This window comes from Anolis sagrei, chromosome 5 (genome assembly GCF_037176765.1).
Source record: "Anolis sagrei isolate rAnoSag1 chromosome 5, rAnoSag1.mat, whole genome shotgun sequence".
Taxonomy (NCBI): Eukaryota; Metazoa; Chordata; class Lepidosauria; order Squamata; family Dactyloidae; genus Anolis; species Anolis sagrei.
Window position 1 is genome coordinate 594,405 of NC_090025.1, and position 19,165 is coordinate 613,569.

Genomic DNA, 19,165 nt, shown 5'->3' on the forward strand with positions numbered 1-19,165 from the left:
TATCTCTCGTATCAAATTATGGGAAAAACTTGGGTCCACCTCAATAGATAGACGACTATTGCAATTAATTCGCATACTACATGAAGGGACCATATTGAAAATAAGATGTACCCCTCAAGGTCATCTCACTAAGGCCGTTGAAACTGAGAAAGGTGTCAAGCAGGGATGTACTTTGGCTCCACTTCTATTTAACCTTTATATCAACTCCATGGTGGAGCACCTTTACAACTTGGACTACCACCCGCCAAAACTGGCAGGAAGACACGTGTCTACCCTGCTTTATGCAGATGATGCAGTGATACTATCCAGAACTCAAGTAGGCCTGAAAAGAGCCTTGAGAGCCTTAACAAAATATTGCATTGAAGAACAGCTTCATCTTAATTATAAAAAAACCAAAATTATGGTGTTTGCGAAACGACCCAAGCATCATACCTGGAGACTAGATGGACACAATATTGAACAGGTCTCCATCTTTAAATACCTGGGAGTATTCTATCACTGCACAGGAAACAAGAAAGTACATGTGGATAACGTAGCAGAGGCAGCACAAAAGAGCTCATATGCTATCCTAAAGTTCCTCAAAACGAGAGGAGGCCACTACATACCAGCTGCACTTAAGCTCTTTGAGGCAAAATCCATAGCACAAATGATGTATGGAGCCCAACTTGGTCCCTTCACAAACTATGCCCCTCTGGAGCAAGTACAATCAAAATTTCTAAGATCGGCGATGCAGGTCCCCAGATGTGTCTCAAACGCCACCCTGCGATTAGAGACAGGCCTTGTGAGAGTGGAGGCGAGAGTGTGGACAGCCACCCTCAATTATTGGCTGCATCTGTCTTTCTCAACATGTGGCCTTGCCCCATTAACTCTGAGAGATGAATTTCAGTCTACATGGAATAAGGCAGTGGCCATCAAAATCGCAACTCTAGGCTTCTCTCAAGGACAACTGCTAGGTATGGGATGGGACCAAGCCAAGGCTCTTATTAGACAACGGATCCTGGATATAGAGCGACAATCAGACTTAGCCTGCTCTCCAGCATTCACCATTAGCGAAGATAGCAGATATCTCATCGCTCCCATGCCTTACTTAGCTAACCTGGAGGTGCCTAAACACCGAAGAGCTTTCACTTTGGCAAGATGCCATGCCCTTCCATCGGCAGTACTGCAGGGGAGGTACCGGGAGAGTCTATTGTATTCTCCTCTCTGCAATCAGTTGCCCCATTTGGGCTGGAAGAAGACTATATTTGTGTGTGTGTGTATAGATGTACATTGCATAACATGTTGGAGCATGTACAAAATCAGTTGGTGAGTGTATTGTCAAAGGCTTTCATGGCCGGAATCGCTGGGTTGTTGTAGTTTTTTTCGGGCTATATGGATATGGTCTAGAGGCATTTTCTCCTGACATTTCGCCTGCATCTATGGCAAGCATCCTCAAAGGTAGTGAGGTCTGGGTTGTTGTAGGTTTTTTCGGGCTATATGGCCATGGTCTAGAGGCATTTTCTCCTGACGTTTCGCCTGCATCTATGGCAAGCATCCTCAAAGGTAGTGAGGTCTGGGTTGTTGTAGGTTTTTTCGGGCTATATGGCCATGGTCTAGAGGCATTTTCTCCTGACGTTTCGCCTGCATCTATGGCAAGCATCCTCAAAGGTAGTGAGGTCTGGGTTGTTGTAGGTTTTTTCGGGCTATATGGCCATGGTCTAGAGGCATTTTCTCCTGACGTTTCGCCTGCATCTATGGCAAGCATCCTCAAAGGTAGTGAGGTCTGGGTTGTTGTAGGTTTTTTCGGGCTATATGGCCATGGTCTAGAGGCATTTTCTCCTGACGTTTCGCCTGCATCTATGGCAAGCATCCTCAAAGGTAGTGAGGTCTGGGTTGTTGTAGGTTTTTTCGGGCTATATGGCCATGGTCTAGAGGCATTTTCTCCTGACGTTTCGCCTGCATCTATGGCAAGCATCCTCAAAGGTAGTGAGGTCTGGGTTGTTGTAGGTTTTTTCGGGCTATATGGCCATGGTCTAGAGGCATTTTCTCCTGACGTTTCGCCTGCATCTATGGCAAGCATCCTCAAAGGTAGTGAGGTCTGGGTTGTTGTAGGTTTTTTCGGGCTATATGGCCATGGTCTAGAGGCATTTTCTCCTGACGTTTCGCCTGCATCTATGGCAAGCATCCTCAAAGGTAGTGAGGTCTGGGTTGTTGTAGGTTTTTTCGGGCTATATGGCCATGGTCTAGAGGCATTTTCTCCTGACGTTTCGCCTGCATCTATGGCAAGCATCCTCAAAGGTAGTGAGGTCTGGGTTGTTGTAGGTTTTTTTGGGCTATATGGCCATGGTCTAGAGGCATTTTCTCCTGACGTTTCGCCTGCATCTATGGCAAGCATCCTCAGAGGTAGTGAGGATGCTTGCCACTACCTCACTACCTTTGAGGATGCTTGCCATAGATGCGAAACATCAGGAGAGAATGCCTCTAGACCATGGCCATATAGCCCGAAAAAACCTACAACAACCTAGTTGGTGAGTGTGCTAACTGAAAATGCAAAGCATGAAGCTGATTGGTTGGGCCAATGCTCAAGAAGCTAGCTGAGCCTGGGAGTTTTGGCAACAGTTACATATTTAGGCTTTAGCTGTGCAGGAGCTTAGAGAGAGAGAGAGTTCTTGCTTCATGAGCTGCTGGAAGAAGATCTTCCACATGAACACTGAAACACCATTTGAATCTCTCTCAAAGGGCATCGTGTGCGTCTCACGACTGTATATATGTTGCTCTGCATTACAAAGAGGAAACTACCTTGTTCTTGACTGATCATCTGTGTGGCATATCTTTTCTCTGACAGGGCACTGTGTGGATTGGTAAAGACGTGAATGAACTACGTGTGGTTTTTCATTCTGGCACATGACGCACCTCGTTGTGGGGGAGCCCCGCAGCGGAGAAGATGGGGATCTTCTGTCCCCTGGCGATGCTGTTCATGACGTCGATGGGGGAAATCCCGGTCTGGATCATCTCCTCGGGGTAGATGCGCCCGTGGGGGTTAATGGGCTGCCCTGGATAATAATAATAATAATAATAATAATAATAATAATAATAATACTTTATTTGTACCCCACTACCATTTCCCCAAGGGACTTGGTGTGGCTTACATGAGGCCAAGTGTGCAGTACATCAATGGATGAGGGAGGAAGGAGGAGGAGGCATGGAATGTGAATGCAGTCACCTGGGTGGCCATCTGTCGGGAGGGATCGAATGGTGTCTTCCTGCCTGGCAGAAGTGGATTGGACCGGATGGCCTTTAGAAGTTCTTCCTAATGTTCAGATGGAATCTCCTCTCTTGTAGTTTGAAGCCATTGTTCCGCGTCCTTCCTTGCAGACTAGGATGCGGAACAATGGCTTCAAACTACAAGAGAGGAGATTCCACCTGAACATGAGGAAGAACTTCCTGACTGTGAGAGCCGTTCAACAGTGGAACTCTCTGCCCCGGAGGGAGTGTGGTGGAGGCTCCTTCTTTGGAAGCTTTTAAGCAGAGGCTGGATGGCCATCTGTCAGGGGTGATTTGAATGCAATATTCCTGCTTCTTGGCAGAATGGGGTTGGACTGGAGGATGGCCCAGGAGGTCTCCTCCAACTCTTTGATTCTATGATTCTATGATTCTAGATGCCCCTTCGTATGATTCTATGCCTCTATCCCCTTGCTCCCATCGTCCACTGTCTTGGGTGGGAGATCCTAAGGCCCAGCATTTTAGGAAGGGTCCCTGCTTATGGGTGGCTTTGGCTGCATTGGGTTGGTTGCTCAGCTGGGCCGTTCTCTGCTTGGTTTGCATGCCGAGTTGGGAAAAGTTACTATATCTGGAGTGCAGAAAAGGACTCAGTCTCTGAGAAAGTACTTACTCGTACGTCTCTGCCTGGATCCCTCAAAGCAGACAACCCACTGAGGAATTTTGGAAACCACTGGGGCTGAAAATGGGGCAAGATGGCAACCAGAAGGGACGTGGCATTCCCTGCTCTCTCCTGCATCCGCTGCAAAGGGAAGTGGGAGGCTCACCATTGATGTCCAGGTAGTCCTCGGCCATCACGACTGGCCCCCGGTCAATCGGCTTGGCGGAACCGTTGAAGACGCGGCCTGCAATGGAGGAGGGGGGGGCAAGCAGGGGACAGCATTAGTGCATGGGGTCAGAAAATGTGGTCAAAGGTAGCCTATGGGGCAGAGGGGTCAGGAAATAGGGGTCAGGCCCAAGACTATGGAAAATAGGGCCTGCAAAATGACCTCCAGGCCATGCATAGAACGTGCATGTGAAATGGCGGTCAACAGGCTAAACACCTGTGCCGGCAGGACTGAAGGTCGCAGGTTCGAATCCAGGGAGAGGCGGGTGAGCTCCCTCTATCAGCTCCAGCTCCTCATGCAAAGGGGACATGAGAGAAGCCTCCCACAAGGATGATAAAAACATCAAATTATCCGGGCAATGAGGAGGAGGAGGAGAACACTATGTAGCAACACTGGAAACACTTTCTGTTCCTGGTTTGAAAGTGTTATCCCTGTTTAATGTTGCGCTCCTTCCTTTGAAAGGAGTTGTCCCACTCCAGAAACTTCGTTTTTTGTGCCACAAACTTGGTTGAATTGGTTGAGACTCAATGATGAGATCTTCATTGAAAGGCTATCACAAAATGTTTGGGGTTTTTTTTTGCAGTTTAATACACTTAACCAATTAGGAAATGACATTTATAACCCACAGGGACAAAAACTGTGTTCCAAAGTGCAATAATTCCAAATTCCCCCCAAGTGTCAGGAAAAGCTCTTACTGTTGGGAAACTAACAATCTTGAATGCACACTGAAATGGTTCTCTTGTCTCCATGCTTTCTGTGTTGACCTCCCTCCCTTCCTGTTAGTTGTATGGTGCCCTCAATTAACATGGGCATGGGGCTTTGGGCACCTTCTGGAAAGGAAGTGGGGGTGCTGTTGATCACGTGCAGAGTCCTTTGGAAGTCCAAGGTGACCAAAGAGAGGCGCTTTGTTCCCCAGCTAGTTGTCTTGGAAGAGGTTCCTCAGAAGAGGGACCATCGTGGTTCCAGTTCTGGAGCTTGCATGGAGCATAGCCCTGACCCCTCAGGCCGACGCTCAAGCTAGAGAAATATATCCTTTTACCATCTGTCTTTGGACTATACCTTTGATGGACTGCAATAAAATTAGGCTGTACACCTGTGTGATCCTCTTTACACATCTTTTCATGTGTAAACTGTTTTAATTACGTCAACCAGTTGATGTAGAGTCTTTTGTTTTCTGGCATAAAGGTAAAGGTAGTCCCCTGACATTAAGTCCAGTCATGTCTGACTCTGGGAGAGTGGTGCTCATCTCCATTTCTAAGCCGAAGAGCCAGCATTGTCCGTAGACACCTCCAAGGTCATAAGGCCGGCATGACTGCATGGAGCGCCATTTCTGGCATACGGAGTATATTATATTTCTTTGCAAGCCAAGGGAGTGCTGTGGTCAATCGTTAAGTAAGCTTTTCTGACTCTGTTGTCAAAGGCTTTCATGACTGGAATCACTAGGTTGCTCTGATTTTTTCAGGCTGCCTGGCCATGTTCCAGAAGCATTCTCCCCTGGCGTTTTGCCCACATCTATGGCAGGCATCCTCTGGAAACGTCAGGAGAGAATGCTTCTGGAACATGGCCAGACAACCCCCTTTTTAAAAACTTGTTTGACAAAGCAAGCTATCTTACAATTCTCTTTTATGCCTTTGCTCATTCCATTGCATGTGTGTGGTGTTGTTGTTGTTGTTTTGCTCTGCTAATGTTGTGCTAAAAAGGAAGGCTAAACTTCTCCAAAGGAATTAGTTTGTCTGTGGTCAAATGGCCAGCCCTTCCACACATTTAGCATTTACATATCTAACACTTAGAGTGAAACAGCTTTTCCTGACACTTGGGGGGAATCTCTTTCCTTGTCATTGGAATCCATTGCTTCCTGACAACAGCCTTCCACTCCTCTTCTCCAACGAAAGCATACTCATCTCCCTCCGTCATTCCTCACAGGCTTTGGTTTCTCAGCATCTGACCCATGGGGGAAATGGTTCCTTGTCACCCAAATTGAGAGCTCAGAACGGGAGTGAGGAAACCACTTCTTGGCCTTGAGGAGCTGCATTTCTTGGCACCTGAACCCAAGCCAGGAAACCGTTCCTCAGCTCAGGTGTTGACTATCTCATCACATTAGAGAAAAAAATCCACTTAAAATCTGGTTTCTGCCTCCTGCAGAATTCTGGGGTTTGTAGTTTAGGGAGGAGCCTTTAACAGCCCCACTAAACTACAAACCCCAGAATTCTGCAGGAGACAGAAACCAGATTTTAAGTGGATTTTTTTCTCTAATGTGATGGGATAGATAGGCCAAGACCTTGTGAAACTACAGGATCCTACAGCACTGAGCCACTGCCACAAAAGTGATCTCAAGCTGCATTCCTTGCACTGGAACCATTCCCTGGAAATTGGGGGATTGAATATCTCCTTGCATCCAGAATAAAGCTGTTGGGGATTCCTCATCTTTGGAAGAGGAAGGGGAGTAGTGCTCAGGAATTGGAGGGAGGAGAAGAATCGGATGATGAGGGTTTGAAAGCGCCCACATTTCTAGAGAGACAAAAAGAAACAGAGCACAGACACCGTTCAGCCAGAATAGCTGCTAAAAATGCAGAGCTAATTGGGAGACTCCCTAGCACCTCCTGCATGGGGAATTCAGGGCTATAAATCAGAGGCAGGAGCAATCAGCTTTCACTGGTAACAACGACCCTGATACTGATGTTTTCAATCCAATGGAATCTGCTTTGTGTCTGCTGCTAAGAACTTAGTTCATTGTCCGGAAGGGGAGCAGGGAAGTGCTCAGGAATTGGAGGGAGGAGAAGAATCGGACGATGAGGATTTGAAAGCGCCCACATTTCTAGAGAGACGAAAAGAGACAGAGCACAGACGCCATTCAGCCAGAATAGCTGCTAAAAACGCTGCACTAATTGGCAGACTCCCTACCACCTTCTGCATGGGGAATTCAGGGCTATAAATCAGAGGCAGGAGCAGTCAGCTTTCACTGGTAACAACGACCCTGATACTGATGTTTTCACTCCAATGGAATCTGCTTTGTGTCTGCTGCTAAGAACTTAGTTCATTGTCCGGAAGGGGAGCAGGGAAGTGCTCAGGAATTGGATGGAGGAGAAGAATCAGACGATGAGGATTTGAAAGCGCCCACATTTCTAGAGAGACGAAAAGAGACAGAGAACAGATGCCATTCAGCCAGAATAGCTGCTAAAAACGCTGAGCTAATTAGGAGACTCCCTAGCACCTCCTGCGTGAGGAATTCTGAGCTATAAATCAGAGGCAGGAGCAGTCAGCTTTCACTGGTAACAACGACCCTGATACTGATGTTTTCACTCCAATGGAATCTGCTTTGTGTCTGCTGCTAAGAACTTAGTTCATTGTCCGGAAGGGGAGCAGGGAAGTGCTCAGGAATTGGATGGAGGAGAAGAATCAGACGATGAGGATTTGAAAGCGCCCACATTTCTAGAGAGACAAAAGGAGACAGAGCACAGACGCCGTTCAGCCAGAATAGCTGCTAAAAACGCTGAGCTAATTGGGAGATTCCCTAGCACCTTCTGCACGGGGAATTCAGGGCTATAAATCAGAGGCAGGAGCAGTCAGCTTTCACTGGTAACAACAATCCTGATACTGATGTTTTCACTCCAATGGAATCTGCTTTGTGTTTGCTGCTAAGGACTTAGTTCATCATCCGTTGTCTGATCTTAGAATTATAGAATCCTAGAATCAAAGAGTTGGAAGAGACCTCATGGGCCATCCAGTCCAACCCCATTCTGCCAAGAAGCAGGAATATTGCATTCAAAGCACCCCTGACAGATGGCCATCTAGCCTCTGTTTAAAAGCTTTCAAAGAAGGAGCCTCCATCACACTCCCTCCGGGGAAGACAGAGAGTTCCACTGCTGAACACCTCTCACAGTCATAGAATCCTAGAATCAAAGGGTTGGAAGAGACCTCCTGGGCCATCCTCCAGCACACTCCCTCTGGGGCAGAGAGTTCCATTGTAAAGTGTTGTTCTCCTCCTCAACATCCCCTGAAGCAAAAGGGAACAAAATGGCTTCTTGCTTCCTCAACTTCTGTGGGAGCACAACTGCCACTTGAGTTCAGGCCCTGGCTTTTATAGGGTAAACAGGGAGCAGCAGCAACTCACTCTGAGTCACTCTGAGTCACTCTGAGAACAATGAGCCTCACCTCGCGAGGAAGACTGGCGTTAGTTTTGGGACTTTGCAAGATACTTTAATTTGTGTCTGGATTGATACTTCCTTGCTTTCTTTTGCACTTTTCAATTGCATTTGCTTATCCTTTGTGTTTGCTGGAGTAAAGCGTTTTCTTTTCAAAATTGTCTAAACTCAGGGCAACTCAGGACAAAAGCCATGCTGCCCAGGTGGATTCTGGGAGCTGCTATTCCCCAAAAGCGCCTCCTTCTCCACGCTGAGCCCCTTCTCCTTCCTTCCTTCCTTGGGAGGCCAAATTGACCTTTCCAGCAAAGAGCTCCATCTCTGCCTCCCTCTCCCTTCTTGCCTTATAGATTGGTTATTGGCCATTACCAGGAGCAGATCAATACAGCTGCACTCGCAACCTCCACCACCACCTATGCTTCGGCCACAGCGGCCCCCTTCCTTCTTTCCTTCCGGTCCTTTCCTTTTGGGTGGGTGGGGGGGTGGGGGCCGGGGAGGGGGAGGGGGGCGCAGCCTTGTCCTTGTTGTCACAGCGGATGAAGATCAATGCCGAGATGGAGAAGGGGAGCAGGAGCCACCGACCATGAAAGGCCAGTAACCTTGGGATTCGCCACGACAGGCGCTCCACTTGCCTTAGACACACATCACTGAAGCCCAGGAGGAAGAGAGAAAGAAAGAAAGAAAGAACGAAAGAAAGACAGAAAGGAAGGAAAGAAGGAAAGAAAGAGGCGCCTCGGCTGAATCAAAACACGTGCACAAAGAAGACGGCAAGGTCTTCATCGACTCTGCAGTTTGCCTCCCTTTCGGTTGCCAAGGCGCAATGCTAAAAGAGCCTGGGAGTTGTAGTCTTGCAAGGTCTAGGCCAACTTCAGCCTTCCCTACAGGTGTTTTGGACCCCAACTCCCACCATTCCCGGCCTCAGGCCCTTTCCTTTTCCCCCTCAGCCGCTTAAGCGGCTCTCTAGAAGCATTCTCTCCTGACGTTTCGCCTGCATCTATGGCAAGCACCCTCAGAGGTTGTGAGCTATATGGCCATGTTCTAGAAGCATTCTCTCCTGACGTTTCGCCTGCATCTATGGCAAGCACCCTCAGAGGTTGTGAGCTATATGGCCATGTTCTAGAAGCATTCTCTCCTGACGTTTCGCCTGCATCTATGGCAAGCACCCTCAGAGGTTGTGAGCTATATGGCCATGTTCTAGAAGCATTCTCTCCTGACACTTCGCCTGCATCTATGGCAAGCACCCTCAGAGGTTGTGAGCTATATGGCCATGTTCTAGAAGCATTCTCTCCTGACGTTTCGCCTGCATCTATGGCAAGCATCCTCAGAGGTTGTGAGCTATATGGCCATGTTCGAGAAGCATTCTCTCCTGACGTTTCGCCTGCATCTATGGCAAGCATCCTCAGAGGTTGTGAGCTATATGGCCATGTTCGAGAAGCATTCTCTCCTGACGTTTCGCCTGCATCTATGGCCAAAACACCCAGAGGGCCCACATTTGCCCTTGCCTAGTTATTTGTTATGTATATAATTCAGATTGCTTACTGTATTGTATATGTGTGCGTGCTGGTATGCAGTTTTCCTTAACTCTATGTTGTGAGAGGGGCTGCAGACCATGTGACCAGAACTGGGCCTATTCAGGACTCAGACTCCATTTTGGAAACAGTACAGTTTAGAAATCAGTAGAAACAGAATGCTTTAGAGGACAGACTCGATCAGATTCTCAGACCAGAGAGATGCTTTAGAACAGGCATGGGCAAACTTCGACCCTCCAGGTGTTTTGGACTTCAACTCCCACCTGTTAGGAATTGTGGGAGTTGAAGTCCAAAACACCTGGAAGGAGGGCCGAAGTTTGCCCATGCCTGCTTTAGACTGTTGATTGTAAGGAAGATGCCCTGTGTTACCTGCACAGAATCTCCTTCCAATCCTATCTGTAACTGAACCGATAAGCAATGTCCCTGTATGCTGAGTACATGAAGTTTGTGAGTAAACCAACTATGCTACTTTCAAAGAAGTCTGTTCATTTTTGTCTCTTGAGAGCATGATTTAAACCAAGATGGGTTGTTGTAGGTTTCTTGGGATATATGGCCATGTTCTAGAAGCATTCTCTCCTGACATTTCGCCTGTGCCTATGGCAAGCATCCTCAGAGGTAGTGAGCTATATGGCCATGTTCTAGAAGCATTCTCTCCTGACGTTTCGCCTGCATCTATGGCAAGCATCCTCAGAGGTTGTGAGCTATATGGCCATGTTCTAGAAGCATTCTCTCCTGACGTTTCGCCTGCATCCATGGCAAGCATCCTCAGAGGTTGTGAGCTATATGGCCATGTTCTAAAAGCATTCTCTCCTGACGTTTCACCTGCATCTATGGCAAGCATCCTCAGAGGTTGTGAGCTATATGGCCATGTCCTAGAAGCATTCTCTCCTGACGTTTCGCCTGCATCTATGGCAAGCATCCTCAGAGGTTGTGAGCTGTATGGCCATGTTCTAGAAGCATTCTCTCCTGACGTTTCGCCTGCATCTATGGCAAGCATCCTCAGAGGTTGTGAGCTATATGGCCATGTTCTAGAAGCATTCTCTCCTGACGTTTCGCCTGCATCTATGGCAAGCATCCTCAGAGGTAGTGAGCTATATGGCCATGTTCTAGAAGCATTCTCTCCTGACGTTTCGCCTGCATCTATGGCAAGCATCCTCAGAGGTTATGAGATGTTTTAAGGGAGATTCCTGATTTTCCCAAAAGGTTTTGACATTGTTTTCCCAAAAGGTTATGAATTCTAACAGGATTAGACCTTTCCAAAGACCATAATTCCTCCAAAAGCTGTTTTGGTCATTGGACAAGGCCTTCCACCTCCTCTGCCAATGGTGATTCACCCAACGACACCCCCCAGGAGTCCATAGCACTGATCCAGGGCAGTTCAAGTGGGGTCAAACTGCATCCTATGCTGGGCAGTGTAGACGATGCGCCCTGAGCATGGGCCAAGCCTGGGATGGTTGTGCTCTGGGCGCCTTTTCCTTGGAACCCTTGGCAGCTGGGCTTCCTCCCAACCCTCCCTCTCTCCCTCCCTCCCTCTGGCCTTTGTTTTGGCAAATGCAATGAGAAAGGGGCTTTAATTTGGGGGGGGGGACACATACCCAGCATGTCCTCGGAAACCGGGGTGCGGAGGATGTCCCCTGTGAACTCGCAAGAGGTCTTCTGCGCATCGATCCCAGAGGTGCCCTCAAACACCTGCAGGAGAAAGGAGCGGGCAGAGGTCAAGGAGGGGCAATTAGCCGGGATTAGCGGCCAGCCAGGCGTTTCCAGATGGGGGGGAGGAGGGACGGGGGAGGAAGGGGGTTGCCCCTTTGCAGATGGAAGGCTCCCCTTCATGCTTCCCAAACCCACGCTTCCACAGCGCCCTGGTGCATGTTGGACTACAACTCCCATCCTCCAAGAGGCTTACACCCCCAAACTCCAAGCAGGCCTCCTCAAACTTTGGAGAGCCAGTTCACAGTCCCTCCAACTGTTGCGTTTTCAGACTATAGTTTTGATATTGGAGGTGACCCCCCCCCCCCCCGGACTATGTAAAAGATGGTTCAAAACCAAGGAATTCATAGTTTTACCAAGGACACCAGGTTGGAATGATCCCATAATCCCTTATCTCTCCCCCATGTGGGAACCTAAGGCTCTTTCCATGGCCCCACATGGCAAGACCCCTGTAATCCACACTTTATGGACTTTTCTATGAGCTTTTAGAAAACTTTAATCAACTTTTCATGGACTTTGGAACTCTTTTGGACCGTATAGCAAACCCTTATGAACATTTATGATATTTCACTGATTGATATGAACCTTTGGTGGACTCAGGAGGGAGGGGGGCTGAGAGGTCTCCCTTGACCTTGCATTGTTTATCCCTTATGATCTCCTTGTATGTTTCCTTTCCCCATTATATGTGTGTATGTCTATATTTATGAAATATGAAGGAAAAGCCACTGTTGTCAAGATCCAGCAACTCACCTAGCTCAGGAAGTCCCCTCATGTTTTCTGAGCCACTAATTCCCTAACAAAAGGCTTCACAACATCCATCTGCATGGGCAATACAACAAATGGGAGGGAGAGCCAATAGTCCAGAGGACAGGAGCAGGATTCAAAGCGATTTGACAGATTAGAGAGATGGGCCAAAACTAACACAATGAAGTTCAACAGGGACAAATGCAAGAGACTCCACTTTGGCAGGAAAAACGAAATGCAAAGAGACAGAATGGGGGACGATGAGGCCTGGCTTGAGAGCAGTACGTGTAAAAAAGATCTTGGAGTCCTCGTGGGGAGGAAGGGGAACATGAGCCAGGAATGTGAAGTGGCGGCAAAAAAAGCCAATGGGATTTTGGCCTGCATCAATAGGAGCCGAGTGTCTAGATCTAAGGAAGTAATGCTCCCCATGCTCTATTCTGCTTTGGTTAGACCACACCTGGAATATTGTGTCCAATTCTGGGCACCACAATTCAAGAGAGATGCTGACAAGCTGGAATGTCTCCAGAGGAGGGCGACTAAAATGATCAAGGGTCTGGAGAACAAGCCCTATGAGGAGCGGCTTAGGGAACTGGGCATGTTTAGCCTGAAGAAGAGAACGCTGAGAGGAGATATGATAGCCATGTCTAAATATGTGAGAGGAAGCCACAGGGAGGAGGAGGGAGCAAGCTTCCTTTCTGCTTCCCTGGAGACTAGGACGCAATGGAACAATGGCTTCAGACTACAAGAGAGGAGATTCCATCTGAACATGAGGAAGAACCTGACTGTGAGAGCCGTTCAGCAGTGGAACTCTCTGCCCTGGAGTGTGGAGGAGGCTCCTTCTTTGGATGCTTTTAAACAGAGGCTGGATGGTCATCTGTCAGGGGTGATTTGAATGCAATATTCCTGCTTCTTGGCAGAATGGGGTTGGACTGGATGGCCCAGGAGGTCTCTTCCAACTCTTTGATTCTATGATTCTATGATTCTATGATTCTATGAATGGCTTCAAACTACAAGAGAGGAGATTCCATCTGAACATGAGGAAGAACTACATGAGGAAGAACTTCCTGACTGTGAGAGCTGTTCAGCAGTGGAACTCTCTGCCGCGGAGTGTGGTGGAGGTTCCCTCTTTGGAAGCTTTGAAACAGAGGCTGGATGGCCATCTGTCAGGGGTGATTTGAATGCAATGTTCCTGCTTCTTGGCAGAATGAGGTTGGACTGGATGATGGCCCATGTGGTCCCTTCCAACTCTTGGATTCTATCATTCTATGATTCTGTGTCCCATCATCCCCTCTCCAGGGAGGCCTACCCTGCTTCTTCACACAACTCCCAGGTTGCTCCTGGCTGGGGACGTCATCTGGAAGAGAGAACCCCAAGGCAGAACTTGTCTTCCCAGTGTGGTCACTGCCAGGTGCTACGCCCCGCCCTGATGCACACCTGGCCAATGCAAGGCAGCCCGTTCCCAACACAGCTGGGGGGGGGGGGGAATCAACGCCTTCCCTCAGTCATTTCTAGTAATGACTGAGCACTACTATAAGCAGACTGAACCAAACACTTCCCTGCTCCAGTGTGATGAAGTCCTGAGATGACCTCTCCCAATGGATCCCCAATGGGCCAGAATCTCCCTTCTATTCCAGCTCCCAATCCTTGGCTAGAGGTGGATTCTGGGAATGGCAATGCCTAGGCCAAGGAGGCACAGCTGTGGGAAGTGAGGGTGTGTTCAGGCAGGGAAGGGTCCCTGGAAAGGACCCCCTCTCTTCCCCCCCCCCCCCCATGGCCACCCGCTGCTCTTTGATCAGAATAATATTTGACACCCTTTGAAGGCCCTGACCTCCCGACCAGGCTCTAATGAGACCCCCTCGCCCCCCCCCCTCCAAGGAAGTAGAGAGAAGGGGGTGAGGGGCTTTGCACATCTGCCAGCTGTGGGACCCCCCTCATCCCCCAACCAGCCCCAGGTGTTGCCCTCCCAGGCCCTCATGGGATTAGGAGGGAGGGGCACAAGGGGTCTCCCGGGCATGAAGAGGAAGAGGAGGAGGAGGAAGAGAACTAGAGGAGGAAGAGGAGGAAAGGAGGAGGAGGAAAAGGAAGAAAAATAAAAGAGAAAGAGAAGGAGGAGAGGAAAGGGAGGAAAAATAAAGGTGGAAGAAAAAGGTGAGGAAGAGGAAGGGAAGGAGGGAAGGAAGGAAGGAAGGAAAGAAGGAAGGAAGGAAGGAAGGAGGGAGCCGAAGAATAGGTAGAGGAAGAAGAGGAGGGGAGGAAGAAGGAGGAAGGGAAAAGAGAGGAGGAGGAGGAAAGGGAAGAAAAAAGAAAGAGAAGGAGGAGAGGAAGAGGAGGAAAAATAGAGGTGGAAGAGGAAGGGGAGGAGGAGGGAAGGAAGGAAAGAAGGAAGGAAGGAGGAGGGAGGGAGCCGGAGAATAGGTAGAGGAAGAAGAGGAGAGGAGGAAGAAGAAGGAGAAAGTGGTTGTGGAGGAAGAGGAAGAAGAAGAAGGAGAACGGGGAGGAGGAAGAAAGGAGCCAGAGGATAAGTAGAGGAAGAAGAGAAGGAGAGGAAGAAGGAGGAAGGGAAAAGAGAGGAGGAGGAGGAAAAGGAGGCTGGAAAGAGAGAAGGTGGGAAAAGATGGGGGAGAAGGAAAAGATGGAAATATAGAGGAAGAAGAGGAGGAAGAGGGAAAGGGTTGTTTTGTTTTGTTTTGTTTTGTTTTCTGCACAGAAAAAGTTGCCCTGGTGCAAAACATACTGTCATTGTGTGGATTCTGCACAAAATTAACACACAGGAGAGAATGCTTCTAGAACATGGCCATACAACCCGAAAGACCTACAACAACCCAGTCAAACCACATTTCATTCCATTAAATTGGATGACCAAGAAGTTGTTACCCTGTCTGTGAATGTTGTCTTGCAGCCTGTTTTATTTATCATGGAGTTGCTATTCAGTTGTATGGCCTGCTTTTAACTATAATCTATTGCTGTGTTTTATTATTGATATTTTTACTTGAATTGAGTTGTTTTTATTAATCTTGTTAGTTGTTATTTTATGCTAATTGGTGTTATTTCTTGATTTTTTTGCAAATTTTGTTGCACTTTTGTTGTGCTATTTTTTAAGTCGCCTGAGTCTTTGTTGTGAGATGGTGGCAGGATATAAATAAAGTAGTAGTAGTAGTAGTAGTAGTAGTTATTATCATTATTATTCTACAGTGTGGATGCACCTTACATTGCTAAGGGTTTTGTGCATGAGAACAAGAATCCTAGAATCCTAGAATCCTAGAGTTGGAAGAGACCTCCTGGGCCATCATCCAGTCCAGCCCCATTCTGCCAAGAAGCAGGAATATGGCATTCAAATCACCTCTGACAGATGGCCATCCAGCCTCTGCTTCAAAGCTTCCAAAGAAGGAGCCTCCACCACACTCCTTCCGGGGCAGAGAGTTCCACTGCTGAACGGCTCTCACAGTCAGGAAGTTCTTCCTCATGTTCAGATGGAATCTCCTCTCTTGTAGTTTGAAGCCATTGTTCCATTGCGTCCTAGTCTCTCTCCAGGGAAGCAGAAAACAAGCTTGCTCCCTCCTCCTCCTCCCTGTGGCTTCCTCTCACATATTTATACATGGCTCTCATCATATCTCCTCTCAGCCTTCTCTTCTTCAGGCTAAACATGCCCAGCTCCTTAAGCCGCTCCTCATAGGGCCTGTTCTCCAGACCTTTGATCATTTTAGTCGCCCTCTTTCTCTGGACACATTCCAGCTTAGAGTCAATATCTCTCTTGAATTGTGGTGCCCAGAATTGGACACAATATTCCAGGTGTGGTCTAACCAAAGCAGAATAGAAGGGTAGCATGACTTCCCTAGATCTAGACACTAGGCTCCTCTTGATGCAGGCCATCATCCCATTGGTTTTTTTTGCCGCCACATCACATTCCTGGCTCATGTTTAACTTCCTGTCCACGTGGACTCCAAGATCTTTTTCACACGTACTGCTCTCGAGCCAGGCATCGTCCCCCATTCTGTATCTTTGCATTTTGTTTTTCCTGCCAAAGTGGAGTATCTTGCATTTGTCACTGTTGAACTTCATTTTGTTAGTTTTGGCCATTCATCTCTCTAATCTGTCAAGATCGTTTTGAATCCTGCTCCTGTCCTCTGGACTATTGGCTCTCCCTCCCCATTTGGTGTCATCTGCAAACTTGATGATCATGCCTTCTAGCCCTTCATCTAAGTCATTAATAAAGATGTTGAGCAGATGTTAATAAAGATGTTGAAGAGTAAGTGCCACCTCCCTTTCCACAACAGGGTTGCAAAAAGCCTTATTATTCTCTCTTTGCGCCATGTATTCTTTTAGCTCTGATCCAATGCCTTGTTCTTCTGGAGTCTTGTCTGGAAGTCTTTCTCCATATCCAGTGTGTGCATTGTACCTATTAGTCTACTCACACTTGCATGTTTTTTAACTGCTACGTTTGCAGAAGCTGGGGCTAACAGCAGGAGCTCACCCCGCTCTCCAGATTCGAACCTGTGAACTTTCAGTCAACAAGTTCAGCAGCTCAGCAGTTTAACCCACTGCGCCATAAAGTAGTAGTAGTCGTAGTTTTTATTATTATTATTATTATTATTATTATTATTATTGTTATTATTATTAGGGACACGGGAAGAGCCTCCTCGAAGACTGAGTAAATACAGTCGGGAGTAAATACAGAGCTAAAAGAATACATGGCGCAAAGGGAGAATAATATGGCTTTTGGCAACCCTGTTGTGGAAAGGGAGGTGGCACTTACTCTTGTTCTCATGCACAAAACCCTTAGCAATGTTTCTTATAAACGGCTAATCTTTCCAAATCCAAAAGCATTGCTTTTAATGGCATTGAATATAAATTATTATTATTATTATTCTACATTGTGGATGCACCTTACGTTGCTAAGGGTTTTGTGCATGAGAACAAGAGTAAGTAAGTGTCACCTCCCTTTCCACAACAGAATTGCAAAAAGCCATATTGTCAATGCCTTGTTCCTCTGGAGTCTCGCCTGGGAGTCCTCCTCCATGTGCAGCGTGTGCATTGCCAACGCATGGCTGCTGTACGTTTGGTACGTGCCTTTGGAAGGATGCTGCCAGCTCATGAATCTGTCCTGGTGACTCAGCGCTGACCCTGTGCTGGCACTTCGGGAGCCTTCCTTCCTTCCTTCCTTCCTTCCTTCCTTCCTTCCTTCCTTCCTTCCTTCCTTCCTTCCTTCTTCCTCCACAACACCATCCGGAAGAGGCGGAAAAAGAAGGGCGGCTTGGCCACGAGAGTGTGGCTCGGCCAAGGTCGCCCGGTGGCTCTCCAAGGGACTCTAAGCCAGGCCTCACCCTGTCTTAAACCACAACTGAACAATACAATGTGTAACTGCACCATCAAAATGGCATTATCACTATGTTGTAACCATCATGCAATTCAAGGTGCAGGCACACTTGGGAACCGATGCAGTGTGGTGCACTTCAGTGCTATAGAACCCTGGGAGTTGTAGTGTTGCTAGGCCTTCCACCTTCTCTGATGTAGCCAAACTATAGCTCCCAAGGTCCTGTAGCATTGAGCCAGGGCAGTGATACTGTGGCCAAACTGCATTTATTCTGCAGTGCAGATGCATCCAGAGGCAACAGCCATAACGCCACTGCGAATGCTTGTTAGGACTGTGCAGAAGGAGGCTAAGACTGGATCTGCACTGCCGTATTGTGCAGTTCGAAGCTCTATTATCACGACAGTGAAAGGGGTGCCAACTGCATTCCTTCTAGAGTGATGCAACCTTAGTTACACCTTAGTTACACCTTAGAAGGGAGACCAATGTGCTTGTTTATAAAGCTATTTTCCTCCCATCCCTGCTCTATGCCTGCGAAACGTGGACTGTCTACAGATGTCACATGCAACTCCTGGAACGATTCCACCAGCGCTGCCTCCGGAAAATCCTGCAAATCTCTTGGGAAGACAAGCGGACACATGTCAGTGTGCGGGAAGAAGCAAAGACCACCAGCATTGAAGCAATGGTCCTCCGCCATCAATTCCGCTGGACCGGCCACTTTGTCCAGATGCCTGACCACCGTCTCCCACAGCAGTTGCTCTACTCCAAACTCAAGAATGGAAAACGGAATGTTGGTGGACAGGAAAAGAGATTGAAAGACGGGCTCAAAGCCAACCTTAAAAACTCTGGCATAGACACTGAGAACTGGGGAGCCCTGGCCCTTGACCGCTCCAGCTGGAGGTCAGCTGTGACCAGCAGTGCTGCAGAATTAGAAGAGGCACGAATTGAGGGCGAAAGGGAGAAGCAAGAGGAAGGCGCCTCAAGCCAACCCCGACCGGGACCGCCTTCCACCTGGAAACCAATGCCCTCACTGTGGGAGAAGATGCGGGTCAAGAATAGGGCTCCACAGTCACCTACGGACCCATCCTGGGAGATTATCCTACTCGGTGAATGAGGGATCACCTAAGTAAGTAAGTAAGCAAGTAAGTAAGATGCCACCTTAGTTACACCTGTGTTATTGCAAACAGGAATTCATTGCCAGGAATAAGATGGTTGCAACATTATTTCCAAGCTCTGAATTATTCACCTGTCAAATGGGAACCTGTTTGGCCTCCTTGCAGAATGCTGCCAATTCAGGGAGCTTGACCAATAGCCACCAGTTTGTAGCTGTGGGTCAAACGTTTGCGAATTTGCACCTGTCTCGCACACACACTCACCTGGACGATGGCCTTTGACCCGGCCACCTCCAGCACCTGGCCGCTCCGCTGCGTCCCGTTTGGAAGAGTGAAGTTGACGATCTCGGCATATTGGGCAAACTGCAAGGCAAAGGGAAACACGTCAGGGAAGCCCGTGGCTCATGGTTCCCTCAAAGAGCCCAGAAGAGAGGCAAGTTTGCTAGGCAACGACATCCACGTCCTGAGTGTCAATGCACGGCTGCACCTCTGGTTAAAGAATGACTGTTTATGGGTCCAAACTACACTCAAAAACCCATAG

At 48.1% G+C, this 19,165-nt stretch overlaps 1 protein-coding gene across 1 annotated transcript in view; it reads right to left on the reverse strand.

Moving 5' to 3' along the window:
* The window catches only part of ATP6V1B1 (ATPase H+ transporting V1 subunit B1), an 82,155-nt gene that overhangs the window by 25,918 nt on the left and 37,072 nt on the right, over positions 1–19,165 (reverse strand). The window contains exons 3-6 of the mRNA XM_067468368.1: positions 18,889–18,987; positions 11,349–11,442; positions 4,026–4,103; positions 2,893–3,032 (exon numbers count right to left, since the gene is read on the reverse strand). Coding sequence (XP_067324469.1) covers positions 2,893–3,032; positions 4,026–4,103; positions 11,349–11,442; positions 18,889–18,987 — 411 coding nt within the window. The remainder of the gene's footprint in view (positions 1–2,892; positions 3,033–4,025; positions 4,104–11,348; positions 11,443–18,888; positions 18,988–19,165) is intronic.